Source organism: Lycium ferocissimum, chromosome 7, assembly GCF_029784015.1.
Source record: "Lycium ferocissimum isolate CSIRO_LF1 chromosome 7, AGI_CSIRO_Lferr_CH_V1, whole genome shotgun sequence".
Lineage (NCBI taxonomy): Eukaryota > Viridiplantae > Streptophyta > Magnoliopsida > Solanales > Solanaceae > Lycium > Lycium ferocissimum.
In genome coordinates this window covers 10006440-10028832 of record NC_081348.1, presented here as the reverse complement: position 1 = coordinate 10028832, position 22393 = coordinate 10006440, and the positions used below count along the sequence as shown (strand labels likewise).

Here is a 22393-nt window from a genome sequence, read left to right as displayed (position 1 = left end):
AAACTATAGTCTTATTTTAACATATTACAACATATTTGACTTAATTAACTCATACCTGTTGAATTTTTGAATGTTGTTCTAACAATAGGCCACACAAGTAGAAGCTTTCTTTGAAAATTGTTGGAATGTGTTTGAACATTCGTTTCATACATTATATTTTATAATGATCTGTGGTTTTGTTCGAAAAGTATGAGGAAGAGGGACTTTAGCATTTTTTTCGTTATTGTGTGTCACGTTTTACAAGTAAAACGTAACTATAGATAACATTTTATAGTCAAATCAGTCAGAAGGATTCCCAATTTGCAGGATTATTTACAAGATTCGATTGCGCGTGCCTAGTTTCAGAAGAAACGTTACTGTCAGTTATGTTTTATGCTGAAGTCGTAACTGCAGGTTATGACTTTAGGATCAATCAATGTCAGATTTCATATTGTACCTGGAATTTCTAAATTCGTTACTGTCAGTAATGTATTATCCATAATACGTGACTGGCAGTAACGAATTATATTTTAACGCCGTTAACCCGTTGACTTTTTTGTCCGTTGAAATTTTTGAGAAGATCCTTCAACCCAACCCAACTATCGGGCAACACCATAAGTTTGAAACTTGCTTGAAGCATTTGGCCGCATCAGTTGCCGATATTCTTTGATCATTTGGCCACAGAGTTCTCAGAAGCATCAAAATAAGTCAAAATTTATCCTTTCTTTGAAGATTGAACATCCATGTCTTTTCACCTAGTTATGTACTGAATCTCTGCTTTTTCCCTTAGCCATTCAATAATACACCAACTAAATATCATAGATACTACTTCACTGAAAGTAATACACCAACTAAATATGAACTAGTAGAAAATTTATCCAAAAGATACTACTTCTTTGCACAATTTATCCAAAAAAAAAAAAAAAAAATACATATAATCCATAAAGAGTTAGCTGCTTCCAACGTATTGAAACAAAAGAATACTCCATACCTGTTTTTTCAACTTCAAAACAACGCCAGCACTCATATCTTTTTGGTTCTACCTTGCTGTTTTTTTCTTCTACCACACTGCTTTTTCATTCTACCATGCTGGTCAAGAAAGTGACTTCCAGTGGCACAATGCTTACGAAAAATTTTACGCTTCGGCCTAATTGATGGTTTACCATGTTGAACAATTGCAGTCACTTGCGAAAAATCACAACCTTCGCTAGCATTCTCCAAATCATTTCCATCCACTTCATCGCTTGCATCATCCAACTCAATACCTTCTATATCATCCAACTCAAGTGACAAAAGACTTGGATCCCTTGAATATTGCGGAGTCTGTGGTGTCATGTATGGCACAATCTGAGTATTAGTTGGTTGATATGTCATACGTGATGCCTGAGTGAATTCCTGAGTATCCCTTGAAGTAGAACCAATATCACAATGTGCTGCTTCTTGATCATCTCCCGTGGCTGCTTGGGCATCTTGTGTGGCCTGATGTGCTTCATCCATTTCAGCAGGCATTCGTCCTCTCTCAATAGCACGTTCCCTCCTACCAGTAACACCTTCTTTTCCTCGCCTACGAACAGAGGGACGTAAATGGTTTGCCTATACCTCATCTCTTCTATAATCGGCTTGTACATGAATCCTATCAGCCTCGTGCACATATGTCAAGCACTTTTCACCTTCATCCCGCACCATTGCACGAAACATGTAAAAGTCCTCCGGTAATGGCTGATCACCAAGTGATTTTGCTTTATCGACCATCATATGAATATAACGCACCTGCGCATAATAAATTAATTAAAAGCACCCTAACGTAATTACGATAAAAATGAGCATGGCATAATAACAATACACATATAATTTAGCAACTGACTTAGACAAAAAAAAATTCAACTGACTTCCATATTATGCCTCAGCCATCAGCTAGTTCTTAATTACTTGACAAGGTAAAACCACAGCTGCACAACCATATAGTTCTGATCATAGATGTATAGAGAGAATAGGTTTCACCATCTCATTTCTACTTTGTTGGTTTTCCATTCATGTAAAAGAAATATTTCATTCAGAATCCTCTTTCTTTTTCTGCAGTACAAGTGGGCAGACAAAACACTATTCGGATGTTAATTATTAACCAACTAATACCATAAATTAATTGTTGAATCCAGATGTTGCTATAATTTTCCTTTATAGCTGACTTTAAAGCAAACATCAAGAGTTGTTGGCTTATCTAGGATTAAATAAGATAGTCAATCTTTCTGTTAAATGCAAACAACAAAATATTCTCTGGATTTAAGGACAAGTATGTGCTTGGGGTATCAAAATGATTAGTTAATGTAGCAGTTCAGACAGAGAGAAAAACTATTAAAGATGACTGCTAGGTTACTTCTTGAACCAAAATAAATATGCACCACTTACCATTGCTTCATATGCCATTGAATTAGGAACATAACCTTCTTGTCGCTGAGGACGTGGATTAGGATTACCAATAACAAGTCGAGTAATGTGTCAGAACCAAATAAGGCAGGGGTCATCGTACCGAAGTGGTTCATGATTCACTGGTGCATTAAAAACACATTGACGCCGTTCGTTCCAAAAAGGCAACCATTGTGCATGCTCCAACTCCCAATTTGTATTCGGCCTTCCCCGACGATCGTGGTGAAAATGTGTGGAATCAAATGGAAATGGAGCTGGTATCTCCTGTATCAACCCAAATTGCCTCATAACTCGATCAGGCAAGTGAACCTCGACCACATCCCAACAAAAGATTGTGACTCTAGCACGCCATATGTCTCGTCCAACACGACAATAATCGGGAAGGCTCTCAATTAATTCATCAAAATATGGTTCCCAGATAAACTACATGAAAAAAAAGTCTTTACAATTACAAATACATGGAATTAAAATCAAACTAATACCACATTGTACGTCATCCTCCGTCAAAGAATCAAGAGCGTCCCTAAAAACTTTCAACACATGCTTGGTAGTGTCGGTCCAACTAAAACGTGCAAACCATCTAGTAGCATATGGACCCCCAGGTAAACCAGCAGGAAAACTATTTTGCGTATCCGTTGGTGCTACTATCTGGGGCCTGAGGACAGTAACTCTCTCCCATGCCCAAATCTGAAGAATAGATATAATTAAGTAATTACAAACTACAAGAAATATAGAACACAATTTGTTTACTTATTAGGTATACCTATAGTAGTGGTAGGAATCCTACTATCTCATGTTGGTTACCCTGTGAGGCTTTACAAAGACATTGATACAAGCATGCAAGGGTCGCACTAGCCCAATTGTAAGACCCAATCACATTAACGTCCTCGAGCATAGGCAAGTACATAAGCTTTAAGCAACTACCGAATGTATCTGCCATCAACATACCAGCAATCAACCAAAACATACAACATCTAGCTATCTGATTGACTATATCCTATGTTTCCATGTCCGGCAACTTTAGCTGACGTTGCATATGTGTATTAATCGCAGATACCTTGAGGCAACTATGTCCAAGAACTGCAGTAAAACCTAATAATCTTGCACAAATACTATGCCAATGCGCTTTGTCCCTTGTCTGCTCAATCCCAAGTATTGGATTACCATTCACGGGTAAACCATACAACACCTCTACATCCTGGAAGGTGATCATCGCCTCACCCGTCCTAAAGTGGAACGTATGAGTTTCGGGACGCCATCTCTCCACCAATGAAGTAATCAAACTACGGTCAACAATAGGCCGCTGAGATCTATAAACACCGTACAATCCAGATAGTCTAATCACTTCTAAAACTCGTGGCTTGATGGGATGTTTCTTTACGAGGTCCCAAAACTTTCTATCACACCTCCTCGTATTCAGAACCATATTGTCTTTGCCATCCCATATATCTCGTGACCTATGGGTGAGTTGTTGTTTAATACAAACGGGTCAAGTGGACCGGGATCTAATTGGTATGCATTATTACTAGCCATAAAGAAAGTACCTATACTCAGGTGAATATTTTCAGAATAATAAACAAATAAATCCCAAATAATAGCTACGGAAAATTACCTTATCAATACAAACTTATGAAGCAGTTATCTATAAAACAGATGCAAGATACTCCATAAACTGGACAATATAATCGTAATTGCAACGTAGATGCAAATTCTACTCAAATACATTTATCCATCCCATATTGCTAATTGCTTGGTTATATTTTCCATTATCTGTTTCTACCAACCATTCAAGAAAGTGTCGTCTAAAATGACTCCAAAAGCATGTTATCATGAAGAACCAAATTTGGGATTCTAATTGTTGTACAATATTCAAGAGTCTTCCTGCATGCACTTCGATTATTTAATCAAGTGTTAATAACAACAGAGTTAGGGAGATCCCAATTTTAGAGTTGGAATATTAGGTGCGGAAGCAAAGTAGGAAAAAAAAAATTGAAATACGACATATAAATATGGGAAATTCATAGGAATAATCCAAAAATGTAATGTTCGAAAAGGCCTCGACAATCAGATCTCAATCGCTTTATGAGTGACTTAAGACAACAATTAGTAAAAAAGATTGTGTGGACATAAAATTGTTATAATTTTCTAGTATTCGAAGAACTTCCAAAAGCTGTTTTCACAATTCACTCCAAATCACTTAAAAAAATTCAAAAACAATTCCAACTTTGTATGCAATTTTCAATTTGAAAACAAATACTACTTTTTTCCAAATGAGCTGAGATGTGTCGACGAACAAATTGGCACATCTGCTAATTTTCTCCTTTGTCCCTACTAACATTATCTTAATGATGCAAGCCTAATTGATGATAGAATGATGATCCTTAAAAACACTTAAGTGAAGTTTATCGTTATTTCACAGAACCTAGTAAAATTGGTCGACAAAATAAGACAGATGCACGCGAATATATGAAAATAATGATTCAAGGAAGCAAACCAATACAAAGAATAAGTATTTGGGTTATTGACAAAAAATACCTTTGTGAATATTGATTTGCCCAGGGTTTTGGTTCAAGTCAAATTATCCCCAAATATTCCTCCATCATCCAAAAAAGAAACAAAGAAGAAGAGAAAACAGCTATTTCTATTCCTATGTGTGAAGAAAAACATACCTCAATCAAAGAAAAAAATACTCCGTCCCAAGCTTTTCCAATGATTTTTGACAGCACAATCGCAAATAATACATGGTTTGAAAGTTTCTCAGCTATGATTTGTGGAATTTCATGAAAATCAGCAGTGAATTTTTGTGTTTACCGTGATATTGTTTCAGGGGGCATTTAATTATCGGTGACTCTTTAGTTTTTTATTTTAGAAGGGTTGACTCAAGTTTTAATTATTAGGTGGAGGTGATAATTTTCTATTAGTGATTAAGGATTTTTAAATTGTTCCAAAAGTTTTATTTTACACTTTGACCCTCAACTTTATTTTTAATATTTTCAGACTCAAGTTTTATTTTTAACATTTTGATCCACCCCCGACCCCATGCCCCCACGCCCCTCCCCCGCCCCCCATCCCCACCCCACCCCCCTAATTTTTTTTTGATTTTCTTTATTTTTTCTCACCCTCCCCCCGCCTCCGAACCCCCGTAACCCCACCCTTCACACTCCTCCACCCCCCCCCCGCCCCGCGCAAAAAATATTAATTTTTTATTTTCTTTATTTATTTTTTCAACCCCCTCCTCCTCCTCCTCGCAACCCTCCCCCACCCCCACCAAAAAAATGTTTGTTTTTTTTAAAAAAAAAAAATTACCCTCCAAAAAAAAATTTAAAATTTTTTAATTTTCTTTATTTGTTTTTTCACCCCCCCACTCTGTCTCAAGAACCCTCACCCCACTCCTCACCACCGCCCAAAAAATTTTTTAAAAAAAAGTTTTGAATTTTTCTTATACCTCTCACTCCTCCTCCCCCCCCCCCCGCCAAAAAAAAATTTAAAAAGTTTTGATATTTTATTTTTTTTTATTTTTTCACTAGCCTCCGCTCCTCCTCTCACCCCTCACTACCCCCCCACCCCCAAAAAATTTTTTTTGAATTTTTTTTTATTTATTTTTCACACCCCCTCGTCCTCCTCCTCCTCCTCGCAACCCTCCTCACTAAAATTCAATTCCACCCCCCCCCCGCCCCCAAAAAAAAAGTTTTGATTTTTTCATACCGGCTCCTCCACTCCTCTTCCCATCCCTCCCTCCTACCCCCCAAAAGAAAAAAATTTAAAAAAAAAATTCACCAGCGCTCCCCCCCCCCCCTCCTCCTCCCACCCCTCACAACCCCTCCGAAAAATTGCTTTTTAAAAAAAAAGTTTTGAAAAGTTTTTCTTTTTGTTTTTTTGCACCCACCACCCCCCCGCCCCTCACCTTTCCAAAAAAAAATGTTTGTTTTTTTTTTTAAAAAAAAAAAAGTTTTTGAAAAGTTTTTTTTTTTTTTTTTGGCACCACCCCCCTCCCCCACTCAAAAATTAGGGTGTCAGAGGGGACGGGACGGTCCCGCCCCGTGTTCGGCCCGGTCCAGCACCGGATCAACCCCGTCCCGTCGCGAGCGGGGGAGCGGGCGCCAAGGGTAGGGGGTAGTAAAGAAGGCCATGGGAAAGTCCCCGTGAACCTCTTGAGGAAATCGGCCGACCGGTCCTTGTCCCACCGGAAAACGTTACTTAATTTTATTTTATTTTTGGAGGTGGTGACCGTTGGAGCTGGGGCAAATCACGTGCTCCATTTGCGGGAACAAATATTAACGTTGGGACTCCAAACGGTCTGATTTTGAGCCGTTGGAGTCTCCTTCTCCCCAAAAAAAAATGTCCCCTAAAGTTTAATAAATTGCATTTTAATCCAAATTCTAAACTATAAATACCTCTTCATTTTATTCATTTTCACACAAATCATCCACCAATTATCTCTCTCTCTAATATTTGTTATCAATTAAATCTCCCTCTAATATTTGGTGAAATATTATTATTATTTTGGTGAAGTGGGCAATATTTGAATTTTGGAGCAACTTTCAAGCTTCAAGTAACATAATTTCAATTTCAACGTTTACGGTTAAATGCTTTCACGCGGATGTTTGGTACACTCGTTCCATCCTTTAATTTATTTAATTCTTGCATTTTATTTCTCGTCTTTTTTTCAATTAATTTTCATATTTTATTTTATTATACTTTGATAATATGTCTAAAAAAGTTAAGATCCGGTCCTAGGTAAAGCTGATTATCGAAATCCCTAACCTTTTTAGCCGTAGTAGTAATGGTAAATCTGGTTCTTCTAGTAAATCTAAAATTCAATTTAGAAACAATACGGAGGATTTCACTCATGTTGATGAAACTGAATTTTTTGTTCCCCCCGATTTTCCTCCTTTTCCAAATGATTTAGAATTACAAACTGAAGCCTTAGATAGAGCTTATGGTAATTTAGAATTTGATGATTTGGAAAATTTAGAAGTAGAAGAAGGCGAGGAATTAGATTTAAATGAGACACCTACTAGTCCCGTTACCGAAGCTCCAACTCAGACTACATCTCAGTCTGGAGCTAGTTGTCCCCACACACCTCCTACTTGGGGTACGACTAAGGCGCAACATCCTAGAACTAGTTTCGTATGGAAATTCATGACTTTAGATGAAACTAAAACTCAGGCTATTTGTCACAAATGTAAAGAAATTAAAAAACACGGAAGCGGTGGAGGGCCGGGTGCAACGGGTGGTTTAGCTAGACACTTGGTAACATGTGTTGGAAAACCATACTTAGATGCTCGATTAGAAAAAAAAGGACTTAAAAACACGCCGACCGGCGCTACTAGTGCCGCTCCCGTGGATCCGTTGGGGGATCTAATATGGTCCAACAAACTTTAAATCCTTCTAACCCCGCTGTCACTCAAATGGCTTATAGTAAAGATAGAGATCGTGAAGAACTAGCTAAAATGGTTGCAGGTTGTGGCTTGCCTTTTAGTTTTCCTTCTAACCTCGGTTTTGTGCATTATATTAAAGCTATGTATAACCCTACTTTTCAAGCAATTCCTAGATCCACTGTTAGAGCCGACGTTTTTAAATTTCAAAGTGATTATTGTCAATATATGCGTTGTGTGTTCCATCACCTAGATACTAGGAAAGTGTGGTCCGTCACTTCGATATAGGTCGTAGTGTTAATGGCAATGATTATTTATGTGTTACGGCACATTGGATTGATCATAATTGGAATATGCAATAGCGTATACTTGGTTATAAATATATTGATGAGAAAAAATAGGTTCTTATATTTCTACAAATGTTCTAGACATTTTGCAATTATATGGTCTTGTTGACAAAGTATTAACCGTTACATTTGATAATGCTTCTTCCATGACTAAGAGTCTTTGAACTTATGGCTATAAGAATTTGCCCAATTAACCTTGATATTTTTCATGTCCGATGTGCATGTCATGTTTTTAATTTGTTGTAAAGATGGTCCTGATTTATTTGAGGGTTCTCTACAAAAAATACGATATGATTGTCAATATGTTTTTAGCGCTCATAAGCAAAGTAGAATTAATTTGTTTAAAAAATATTGTGTTGAACAAAATTTTCGTTAGAAAATTCCAAAAGAAGTTTGTACTAGGTGGAATTCTTTATATGAAATGCTACTTGTTGCTCACCAATATCAAAAACCCCTTCAACATATTTTTAATGCACATCATTATCATCCCCATGAACAAATACAAGATAGTGATTGGAATGAAATTGAAGGACTATGTATTTTTTTAGAAAAAATTTTTTATTGCAACAAAAGCATTTTCGGTCAATACTATCCTACAATTGCACAAATGTTATTTTATATTTGTGGGCTAACAAAACTATTTGCGGAATATAGAGAATCAAACGAACATGAGGAAAATTGATGAAATGATTTTCAAATTTAAAAAGTATTTTTTTCCTATTCGATATTTATTTGATTGCTTGTATACTTGACCCGTCTTTAAAATTAAGAGGTGCTCATGGACTTGTTGACAAAATTTATTTGCAGTTATAAAATCCTCCTAATGAACATCCAAATGTTGGAGAGTGTAAACGTAGCATAGAATTAAAAGCTAAATTAATGTATAATAATTATAAATCTGAAGAAAGTAGAAGTGGAAATCAACATCCTTCACAAAAAGATAAGGCTAAATTTGGCAATAGAAAATTTGATAGATCAATGGATGTTGCATGGCTTGGTATTGCTAATACTCAAAATGAAAGTGATCTTGAATCTTATCTTGATCAGAATTTAAAAAGCATCACTGTGTGGACGACGACGACAATGAAGATATTTTAGGATGGTGGAGGGAGCGTGGCAAGGCATTTCCATTACTCTCATAAATGGCTTGAGATATCCTAACTATTCGATCATCATCAATAGCTTCGGAGGCAGCTTTTAGCGCGGCAAGATTTCAACTCCGAGATCACAGACATTCATTAGCACAAGATAGCTTGGAGATTTTTGTCTTATTCAGGGATTGGATCAACGCAGAACGAAGAAATCGTGGACTACCAAAATTAACCCGTCAAGAAGAAAAAGAAGAATATGAAGAGATAATCAACACTAATAGCGATGATGGCATGGAACTTATGGACCGTCAAGGAGATATACCAATTCCAGAATTGAATGCAACGGAAGTGATACGACAATTAGAAAAAATGAACATAGATCCGTACAAGTTTTAGTGTGATGATTTATATTAACTGCTTAGATGCCTACTTAAAAACAGAACCCTTCCTAGAAAGTGGGTGTGTAGATTAGGTGATCTTATTGTAACTTAGAGGCCTAATTGAAACAGAACTCTTCCTAGAAGGTGGCTATGTAGATTAAGTGCTCTTCTTGTATTTGAGACTTTGAGTCAAGTTTTACGAAATTTAAAAGATCTATTTTGAATAAATAAACATAAAGTTCTTACTTGAAATTATTTTTCTTTACATAACTACAAAAGAATGCAATTCTTTATAAAGATTATAAAGACTTGAAAGTATATTTAATATTATGTAATAAATTAAAAATAATAACCCTTAGAAGTTCAAAAAATAGCCGTTTTAAATACATTTAAAGACTTTAAAGTTATAAGTTATAAAAAATAAATAGTTCTTACTTGAAATTATTTTCTTCTATTATAAAAAATAAATACCTAAAAATAAATCCAAGTCTTTAAATATTTTATAAAGACTTGAAAATTTAATATTAGCTAATAAGTTATCAATTTAAATGTTAAGTTTGAAGTTTTATACAAAAAAAAATCCCGCCCCTGGGGGGACGGGACGGGCCCCCCAAAAAGTCCCCCTTAAGAAGTCCCCGTCCCGTCCCGTCCCCCTGCCACCCTTACTCAAAAAGAATATTGAAAAGAAGTGTTGATTTTTTTGGGAGTTTAGGAAAAGTTTGGATAAAATTCAGGTTGTTGTTGTAGTGTGTTTGTAATGAAATAGATGGTTTTTCTATTGTTGTCCTGGTATGGTTCAGGGTTTAGGAAAAGATATCCAATAGATGATTTTTTTGTTCTTGTCCTGGTATTTATCTGGTTCTGTTTATAGAAGATATCCAACGGATTTATAGTTGTTGTAACAAGTTCTATACTTGTGGCAACGAGTAGACAATCTGTTCCAACAACTATAAATCTGTTAGACATAGCTTCAGTTATTTGGTTCTATTTGTAGAAAATATCCAACAGATTTGTAGTTGTTGTCCAAGCCGAAATGCTCCATAGTTGTTAATTGCATTGTGTTGTAATAATAGTTATTTGTTGTAACTTTATGACATTTTAATGTTATTCTTTTTTAGAATGGTAATTTCTGTTCTTGGTGCTTGTGAACTTGGTTTATATGATATGTTGATCGTGTTCAAATCACAAATGTGTGTATTTTTGTTAATAAATTGCTGAACAGTTTTCAACAAGTAATGAATTTGTAGCAACAAGCTCTTGTAACTTGTTGGTTTTATCCAACAAGTAACGAGGACTTGTTGCAACAACTAGTAACTTGTGTTTTATCCAAGCGCTAAAAGATTTTCAGCAAATAAGCAATCTGTGCGAAGAATCGACAGCCTTGTTGCAGCAACTAAGTTACATGTTGGGGCTTTTCCAACGAGTGGAGTGACTTGTTGCAGAAAGTAGGTAACTTGTTGTGTTTTATCCAACAAGAGTAAGGACTTGTTCAACAACTATATCATTTCTTTACCGATACTACGATTGTTACATGATACTACACTTGTTGCAATAGATATTACAGTTGTTGTAACGGATGCTACTTGATTCACCCGTATTTAGTGATCAACAAAGAGAATCAATGATATTTAGTGATAAACAAAGGAAATCAATAATAAGTAGTGATTAATATATAATACTTAATCAATTTGATGGTAATTTGAGTCAGGAATATGCACTAAATCCAATGATCATTAGAGTGAATTGATGTGAACTACTTGATTCACCCATATTTAGTGATAAGCAAATGAAATCAACGGTATTTAGTGATAAATATATAATACTTAATCAATTTGATAGTATTTTGAGTCAGGAAAGATGATCTACTAAGTCAGTATGCACTAAATCGAGTGATTATTATAGCGAATTGATGTGAACTTCTTGATTCACTCATATTTAGTGATAAACAATTAAATCAACTATATTTAGTGATCAATGTATAATACTTAATCAATTTGATGTATTTTGAGTCAGGAAAGATGATCTACTAAGTCAGTATGCACTAAATCGAGTGATCATTAGAGTGAATTGATGTGAACTACTTGATTCACCCATATTTAGTGATCAACAAATGAATTAACGATATTTAGTGATCAATATATAATACTTAATCAATTTGATAGTATTTTGAGTCAGCAAAGATGATCTACTAAGTCAGTATGTACTAAATCAAGTGATTATTAGACTGAATTGATGTGAACTACTTGATTCACCCACATTTAGTGTTAAACAAATGAAATTAACGATATATATATATATATATATATATATATATATATATATACTAACATCTTTAATGGATTAGATAGTAATTTCATGGATTAGATGGGCAATTCTAAGTGTATTCTTAGAACAGATACTACAGTTGCTACAACAGATACCACAGTTGCTTCAACAGATACTACAGTTGTTGCAACAGGTACTACACTTGCTACAACAGATATTACAGTTGTTACAAAGGATACTATAGTTGTTCCAACAGATACTACAACTAGATACTACACTTTTGCCGAATCAATGTATACTACTTGGTTCACCCATATTTAGTGATCAATAAAGGGAATCAGCCATTTAGTGATAAACAATGGAAATCAACCATATTTAGTGATCAATATATATACTTAAGCAATTTGATGGTGTTTTGGCTCAGGATAGATGATCAACTAAGTCCAATATGCACTAAATGGAGTGATCATTGGAGTGAATTGGTGTGAACTATTTGATTCACCCATATTTAGTGATAAACAGTGAAAATCAACCATATTTAGTGATCAATATATATATATATATATATATATATATATATATATATATATATATATATATATATATATATATATACTAAAATTATCAGTAATTTGTTGCAACTTCTTCCACAACTGTATGATCTGTTGCAACAGATTAGTAACTTGTTTAAACAGATTAGTTATTTGTTGGAACGGATTAGTAACTTGTTGAAACAAATTAGTAATTTGTTGCAACTTCTTCCACAACTGTACTATCTGTTGCAACAGATTAGTAACTTATTTAAACAGATTAGTTACTTATTGGAACGAATTAGTAACTTGTTGAAACAGATTAGTAATTTGTTGCAACTTCTTCAACAACTGTATGATATGTTGCAATCATTTAGGCAACTTGTCTAAACAGATTAGTAACTTGCTTAAACAGATTAGTTACTTGTTAGAACGGATTAGTAACTTGTTGCAACTTCTTGACAACTTGTATGATCTTTTGCAATCATTTAGGCAACTTATCTAAACAGATTAGTGACTTGTTTAAAGCGATCCATACGTTGAAGCAGTTAGTAACTTGTTGCAACTTCTTGACAAGTGTATGATCTGTTGCAACAATTAACTCATCTATTGCAACATATTTTTTAGTTTTTACAATAATTTAAGCAATTGTTTGATTTTTTTTCCAACAAGGTGAGTAATTTGTTGCAACAACTAAGCAATTCTACTGTATGCATCTATTACAACAATTAGTAAGCAAAATAAATAAGTTAAAAAATAGAAATTGTTCAACAGCCACCTTGGCTCCAAATACCACAACTAATCAAAATAAATAAGTTCATAAACATCATTCACAAATAACATAAAGGACAAAAAAAAATAGAAATTGTTCAACAGCCTCCAAATACCACAACTTAAGTAATAATTTGTTCAGCAACTACCTTCTGGGGTGTAGCAGATTTCCTTGATCTACTTCATCTCCTTCATTTCCATCATCAGTTTCTTCATCTTCTAGTTCTTCTTCACTTTCTTCATTTGTATATACTGCTTCTTGGCTCTGTTCTTCATCTCTTTCTGAGGATTGATTGTTTGTTTGGCTGCCAATTTGACTATATCTTTCCTCAACATTTGCTGATTCATAAATAAATTGTCTATTTGTTGCAACAAGTTTAGAACCAAATAATTGAAGCTATGTCCAAACAGAACCAAATAATTGAAGCTATGTCCCACAAATTTTGTGGTTGTTGCAACAGATTATCTACTTGTTACAACAAGTGTAGAACTTGTTGCAACAACTGAAAATCTATTGGATATCTTCTACAAACAGAACCAAATAACTAAAGCTATGTCCAACAGATTTGTAGTTGTTGCAACAGATTGTCTACTTGTTACAACAAGTGTAGAACTTGTTGCAACAACTAAAAATCTATTGGATATCTTCTACAAACAGAAGTAAATAGCGAAGTTATGTCAACAGATTTGTAGTTGTTGCAATAGATTTTCTATTTGTTATAATAAATGTAGAACTTGTTGCAACAACTAAAAATCTGTTGGATATCTTCTACTAACAGAAGCAAATAACTGAAGTTATTTCCAACAGATTAGTGAGTCATTGCAACAGATTGTCTACTTGTTGCAAAAAGTGTAGAATTTATTGCAACAACTACAAATCTGTTGGTTATCTTCAACAAATAGAACCAGATAAATACCAGGACAAGAACAAAAAAAACTATTTGTTGGATATATTTTCCTAAACCCTGAACCATACCGGATGACAACAACGGAAAAATCATCTATTTCACTACAAACACATAACAACAACAACACTGGATTTTATCCAAACTTTTCCTAAAAAAAAAAAAAATTCAAAACTTCCTTTCAAGATTTTTTTTTTTTTGGAGTAGAGAGGAGGGGAGGGGAGGGGGGTGGCTAGTTAAAAAGCAAATAAAAAATTCAAAACTATTAAAAAAAAAAAAATTGGGGGGTGTGGGGTAGGGAGGGGTGGAGGGGAGAAGGGGGTTGGTGTGTTTTTTGGATTAAGTTGGGGTCTTTTTATATTTTGTAAGAGATTAAGATGTTTGAAAAAATACATTTTAGACCCCAATTTTCTTAATCCCAAATTTAATTGGGTTTTGCTTTCAAGTGGTCCCCATGAGTCACCTATATTAATTTCACAACTAAAATGTCACTTGTAGCTAATTCTTCCTTGTTTCAGGTGTGGGTTGGGAACGGGGGTTTTAGGGTTAACGTAAATTGTGATAAGTGTTTACCGTGGTATTGTTTTTTTAACAGTATAATACATATGGGCTGGAGTAAAAGATATTGGACATCGTTTTAAAAGGGGGGAAATTACTAACTCTGCACCGGATTACGTATTAGTCATAATATGTTACCCATGGTAGCGTATTATCTTTTAACGCTCTTAACCCCCTAGCTTTTTTGCCCGTTGATTTTTTTAATAAAATAATACCTAATACGTTACTCAAGAATACGTTTATTCTAGTTCTGTAAATTTTTAAAAAAACGTATTATTTTGGTGAATTGGCTTAAGTAATGGCTTACTTCGGTCAAAAATTCTCCGGATTCAAGCTACAATGCCTATATTTTGGCATCAGCAATTAGCTCGGCCGATTGGATTGCTTGGTGTGATGTTCAACTCACAAAAGATGGAGTCGGCATTTGTTTTCCTGATGTCAAGCTTAACAACCCTTCTGACATCGATATATCTCTTCAAAAACCGAAAATCAAAACTTTATTTTGGTGAGAAATGGAAAAAGTAATCGCTGATATTGTTCTTTATCTTGGTGAAGAGGATTTGAACGTTTAAGTCTTGTTTGGTGGATTAAGGTGTTATTATTTTATTTGGGTTGGGTTAAGTTTGGATCGGGTCAAAAAATAATTTTTTTGGGGGAATCGATATTCTATTAACATAGGGTATGTTTGAAAAGTTTCATAACTTTAACCCAAAATAAGTTCGGATGATATTTTTAGTCCAATTCCCAAAGAAGAGGGATATTTTTTTACCCTTTCTCCTTGGTCTTTCAAATAAATGATCAATCATTATTCATCATGCACTGCAGAGAGTTTTTCCTTTTCCTATTATGTTTCATGGCCCTTTCCTTAAAAACAAATTGTTCTAGTGTCCCCCGCCATTTAGGCAAACAAAAAGTGTTTGAATTTCAAAGCATTTCCAAAATAAAGCAAGAGATCGTGTATGGCTTCAAATGTAATTAAGCCGATCTCTCTGCCTCTGAGTCTCTGCCAGTGATTCAAGACTTGCATATCACATCGTTTCTTTCCGCAACAGACTCCCGCTTCGACTTTTCACATTAGCAATGTTACTATGAAAATAAATTAATTTCTTAATTAGATGTAATAAACGGCGAAGTTTTTATATATCAAGCAGAATGCATGACAAGTTGATTTATAACTCGGTGAAGTTTTTATATCTTCAAATTAAGTATCAAATCGAGTAGAAAATCATGCAGATTTTACCGTCCAACATCGAATAGAAAAACACAAAGATTTTAGTCTCCAAAATGGAAGTAGAAAATTACAAAGATTTTAGTTTTCCAAAAAATAGAAAGTTTAGATCACTAAATTTACAGTGTTTCCTTCCAATCAAGAGATTAGCCACCAGACGTAAGCAGGGGCTCTATAAATGATGCAGATCAATATCAAAATTTCATTGGGAAATATATTTACTTTGACGTTCTTGTTTGAAAAGTCACGACCTTTCCAATATTTGTGATGGTTGGATCTCATCCCGCTCTCAACACCTGATTCCAATCTACATCAAACATTACATTTAGGCCCCGTTTGTTCATAGATACCAAAAAAAAAATTCACTTTTTTTGGATTTTAGAGTTGGAGTTGGAGTTGTGTTTGGCCATAGTTTTTGAAATTGTAGTTTTTAGTGAAATGTAGTTGTAAAAAAGTGAAAAAATTTTAAAAATAAGTTTTTAGAATTTTTGATATTCCGGAATACAACTTCAAATTGTATTCAAAATTCTTATGGCGAAATCTTTGAAAAGTGAAAAAAAAAATTCGGAATAAAGTGAATAATTCTTGTGGCCCAACGCCTACTTAACTTTGAAAAGCTTTAAAAGGTGTCAAAAAACCGGTTATGGAAGCAGGTTAAGGAAAGTGTTAAAAAATAGTGCTTAACCGGTTGGTTTACCGGTTTTAAACTCCAAACCGGAACGGTCCGGTTTACTTTTACGGTATTATATATATATATTATAGTATTTATTTGTATATTGTAGGTATATTTACATATTTATCCTTTATAATTGAAATAGACTACGACAAGTATGAGAATAGTGTTTTTCGTATACATATATATGTCATATACTTATATATATGTATAACTTAATATATATAGTATATATATATACTATATATATATATATATAATAACTTAATATATATTAATATATACATATATACTATATATACTATATATACTTAATATATATACTAAATATGTGTATAAACTTAATATATATACTATATATATGTATATATATGTTATACTATATATATATATATATAATAACTTAATATATATACTATATATACATATATATATATATACTATATATACTTAATATATATACTAAATATATGTATAACTTAATATATATAATATATATATTAAGTTATACATATATATGATAACTTACATATATATATACTATTGATATATATATACTTATATACTATATATACTTAACTTAATATATATACTATATATATATATAACTTAATATATATACTATATATATATATAACTTAATATATATACTAAATATATGTATAACTTAATATATATACATATATATATATATATATATATACTTAATATATATATAAATATGTATTTTACTATATATACTTAATATATATACTAAATATATGTATAACTTAATATATATACTATATATATATAACTTATTATATATATACTATATATATATTAATATACTATATATATATATATGTATAACTTAATATATATACTAAATATATGTATAACTTAATATATATACATATATATATATATACTATATATACTTAATATATATACTAAATATGTGTATAACTTAATATATACTTATATATGTATAAAATATATATACTATATATACATATATACTATATATACTTAATATATATCATATATGTATAACTTAATATATATACTATATATACTTACTTATATATATATATACTTATATATATATAATATATATTTATATGTTTAAGTATACTATATAACTTAATATACTTATAAGTATATTCTTAGTATATTTTAGGTATATAACTTAATAAAAGTAAAAATATCAAGTAAATAGAAGTAAACAATGAGCCATATTTTTATTCATTCTTGGATAACATTTATTTACAAGTTGTATTTTTTTTTAACTTGCAAATAATACATGAGTTGTACAAAAAATATTAGAATAATAAAAACTGAATTTCATCATATTCGGTCATGGAAATATCTTGAAGTCTTCCATTTTGGTCCGGTCCACCTAGAAAATTAAAACACAAATGCACACTAAGTAAAGCGGATAATGAATAGAATTTGCTGTCTTCCCTAAATGCGCTCTACTCAAGTAAGGATATCTCGAGCCATTCTTGAAAGTACCGGATAGCTTGAAACCATCATTTCAGTTGGTTGATATCTCATTTTCTCAATTAAGTTTGTAAAGAAGAAGTTGATATAATGTACAAACCAAAGCAAGCCCTTTTTGCTACTTTGACAGTCAACGGAGTGTTGCACGTTCTTCCAAACTAGAATAATGAGTAAAAACTTTTCTAAACTCATCATCAATCAAATAAAGATGGTTGAGTTCCGCTTCAATTTCTAAAAATGTATAAATTTGACTAACCAACTTTTTAGTATAAGGCAGGTTTTTCTTTGAACCCAATATAAATAAAGTTGGGATGGAAAAAAATACTTCTTAAATTTGATTGTCATTTCCAAAAATAGCCGCTTGATAACCGGTTTTATGTTTATACTCTTGTAAAACTCTAGCTATTTCCGCTAAGTAGGCTAAAATTCCGGTTACTGTGGGATAAAATTGTCTAGAAAAAGAGTTGCATTATAAAAAATTTCTAAGAGTTCAATACATTCTTTAACATCTTTCCTATCGGTATTATATTTTTTTGTAGACACATGCTCTGTTTTAACGTAAGTGTGTTCTTCATTTTCCTAGGTCTAAGTTTATATATAAATATTAGCATAAAAAGTAATTTTCTAACTTTTTGAACGAATCATCAAAATGTATAAACCATCTTTAACAATTAAATTTAAAATGTGACAACTACATCTTCCAGAAAAATATTTTTAAGAGGGTTTTATTTCTTTGGTATTAAACATTATCTAGTGTTTTTCTATAAATGTTAAAAAATCTCATAATAGTACATCTTCACGTGTTATAAAAAAAGATAATTCTTTTGCATAAGTGTCATTGACATGTAATAGCAAAAAAATCTTTTGATGAACTAAGACAAACATTACAATTTAAAAAATTAAATTGACGCAAATAAAATCTATATTTTTTAAACAAATCTATAACATCGGCTCTACAGTACTTCAGGAATACCCTCAAATAACGGATTATAACAACGTTGAATGTAAGTAACAAACCCCAAACCCGAGGGAAAGGAAAATGGTAAACAATCATAAGCTCATTTTTAGCTATTTCTCACGCGTTCTTTTTTCTTTCATCAATTTCTGAAATCGTCATTTGAATCCCCCTACGTTTGAACCGTTTGCTCTCAACGACACATGTTTGGATATTTATCAGTTCCACCGTTAAATTGCTTAAAACTAAATACTTGAACATGCGGCTTTCTCTTATTCTTACATAAATTTAAATGTTGGCTTGAGTTCTAGGCGGTTTGTCTTGTGTATGTGATTGTGCGGGACATGCTATCTCTATGGGATTTTCGGGGGGTTGTGTTTCATCATCATCATTTAAGTCTTAATTAAAAGTGTCGGTAAAATGTTGTTGCATTGCCTCACTGACCTAAAAGTGGATTATTTTGTAACGTCAATACCTACATTAGGTGTTTCTTCCACAAATGTTTCCTCGTTCCAATACAATACTACTACCGGCACCACGTCTTAATCTCTTTGACATTATTAAATAGAATTAATTTAAATCACAATCAAATAAATCACAAGAAAATAAATTACAACAAATTAAATTGCGTAAATTAAATTGCTAGAATTAAATTGCGAAAAATAAAGATAGAGTTGGAGCGAAGGTACCAAATTGCCGGATTAATTTCCAACAAAGTCAAGGCGGTAGAATTGCAAATCCACCAAAGCTCTGTGCAAAACAACTCCACCAACAATATTATAATTGCAAAATTAATAATTGAAAGTTGAAACTATAATAAGACTTTGTGGCTAGTTATTGCAAAATAATTATAATTGAGAGATTGAGATTTGAGAGAAAGATGAAGAAGAGTGAGTGAATTAAAATGAAAATGAAGAAGGGTTTATATAGGGGTGGGGGATGGGTTAAAGTGTTAAAAAAAAAAAAAAAAAAATTAGGCCAAAAATTAACAAAATGGCCGTTTGGAAACGGCCATTTTTGCAAATGGACCGTTGCGGCGGTCGTTAATAGTGTGACGGCTCTTTGTTTTTTTTTTTTTTTTTAATTTTCGACGTTCAAAGTTTAACGATTTCTGGGATAACACGAATACCAAAAGCAATTTTCTGATTAGAATATGGATTAATTAAATTTCTTAAGCTTGTTAGTAAATGTGTTCAAAGATACAGCAATATGATGACAAGTCACGTGAAGAAAGGAAAAAGCAAGAAAATAATAATAAAAGGCAGCAACTCAGATTAATGTTTCTTTTCCTTTCTTTGAGTTTTCCTATAAAATGCAAAAATTGGTTCATAAAGCAAGTACTACTATTACACACATTTATTTTCTGATCTCAAGAGCATTTTCCAAGCATTAATGTAAAATTCTGGTTCATGTCTTGCCATCTTGAAAATAATTCTCCACATATTTCATCATGTTATCAAATTGTATACCAACTAATTAATTTTATGTCACAAATAGAATATATTTTGAGATCGCAAATTCGAAGTAGGGTACAAATCAAGAATAGTAAAGAAAGTAAAACCCGATTTACTCGACGACAACAAAATCATTTCTTCATTTTCCCAATTAATGTTTGAGAAAATACGATAAACAGTCACGTTTTGTCAAATATGGAGAAAAACACTTTTTCTTTGAATTGCATCTGTTGTTGGATGTAATCACGACGTCTTTGCAGAATTTCTGAGGATTGATCCATTCTAGACACATGCTCTGTTTTTGTTGATTCCATTTCCCATAGATAAATATGATAAAAAATAATTTAAAATCTGATCCAGAAGAGGCTAGGCCTACTCTTCACGTGTTGTGATAAGAAGTGTATTAGCCTTTTGATGGACTCACTTGTCAAACGTCGGATTCATATTTAACTCTGCCATCATCATTTTTACTCTAAATTCATCAATTGAAAAAGGAACTTCTCACCACACAGATATATCAGCGCCGACATGCGACTACTAAATGTTTTGATCTAATTCGATTCGGTGTTTGGTTAGCGGACAAACAATTTCCGCTCAACTTTCCTCTCCACATCACTGGATAAATTAAATTTTTTTAAGCTTGTTAGTAAATGTGTGTTCAAAATCAGTAAATCAGAATATGGATTACTTCCTTTTCGGGATAAAATAAATATTTTGATTCAATTCATAAATTAAATCATTCACACTCTTATAATTTTGTTTTAAAATTCCAATATTTACGGTTTTTACGAGAATTAGGCCTCACGAATTTTATATATGGAGGCGTCTTAATCCCAAAAATGTCTTTAGTAACCAAACCTTTGTGTAAAGCTCCCAACATTTACTTATATTGAAATACATTAAATACCATATCCATGATATTCATATATAAAGGATCAAATGGAACCAAAACTCGTACATTACGAACCATTTTGGTCATTTTCCCTAATCATGACATTTCTTTCACTAATAATTAGCTCTTGAGTAATCCTAAAGAAAAGCGCAAAAGGTTCAAGTGCTAAATAGTTATAGCAACTTAAAATTGAGTATAGAAGTACTTGAACTAGCCAACCCAAAAGGAATTCTATTAATTAATCAAGATTTATAGCCTAATTATATATCGATTACAATCTCTTAGGCAATACGAATTTAACTTTGTTGCCTTCCCTTCCCCACCCGAGAAAAAAAAAAAAAAGTTTAAAGCATCCTTAAAGTGAGAAGACAACAAAAGAAGGAAAAAACAAAATCTAGAAAACGACTTGAACCTCGCAGCTTATTTTTGGAAAGGAAGCTTGTTCTGGAGTCAAAATTACTTGTAATTTTCACCCATATTGAATTTACTTGGTATATGTAGGAAAAAGTTAGTACCACTTGGTATATAAGATAAATAGAAACTTGAGAGTGGAATTTCACCTCAATTGACTAGCAAATTTTCGGCCAAAAAAAAAAAAAAGGACTAGCAAATTACCAACACATATAACGTCATAAAAAATGATTTTTGGAAAAAAATCAACTCAAGTTGAAGCATAAATTTCTCAGAAATTATTTCTGTATAGATGAACTGTACTCGGTCAACAGTAAAAAACAATAATCAGTTAAAATACATCACCTTCTATTATGGAGTGAATAAATTTCTGGTACTCCTTAAAATATATGAAATCGACAACTCAAATATGCGTGTGTCATCTCAAGAATTATATTTTCACACTCAAAATAGCAAAGACAAGCGAATACTTATATATAGTCAACAAATGACTGTATAGTAGTGATATATTAAATAAGCTCCCTTCAGTAACAAAAAAGACATTATTTTGAGGAAGAGTTCAATAAGTGTAATTTACAAGTCGGACTTTCTAAGGATTCCTTATAATTATTATTTAAAACCTAGAAATTACATAAAAAACCTAGAAATTACATAAAAGTATTATAAC

General features: G+C 32.5%; 1 protein-coding gene and 1 long non-coding RNA gene across 2 annotated transcripts; both read right to left on the bottom strand.

Annotated features, from left to right (window-relative positions):
* Positions 1-1002: 1002 nt before the first annotated feature.
* LOC132061906 (uncharacterized) lies at positions 1003-5228 on the bottom strand. Its single transcript, XM_059454583.1, has 2 exons — positions 5073-5228; positions 1003-1749 (listed from the first exon to the last, which is right to left on the bottom strand). Exon 2 carries the CDS (start codon positions 1486-1488, stop codon positions 1003-1005), a length of 486 nt encoding a protein of 161 aa, XP_059310566.1. The 5' UTR covers positions 1489-1749; positions 5073-5228.
* On the bottom strand, positions 2363-3865 carry LOC132062502 (uncharacterized). The gene is made up of 3 exons (XR_009416196.1): positions 3167-3865; positions 2896-3090; positions 2363-2826 (listed from the first exon to the last, which is right to left on the bottom strand). It is a non-coding gene; the product is annotated as an uncharacterized LOC132062502 (long non-coding RNA).
* Positions 5229-22393: the final 17165 nt, after the last annotated feature.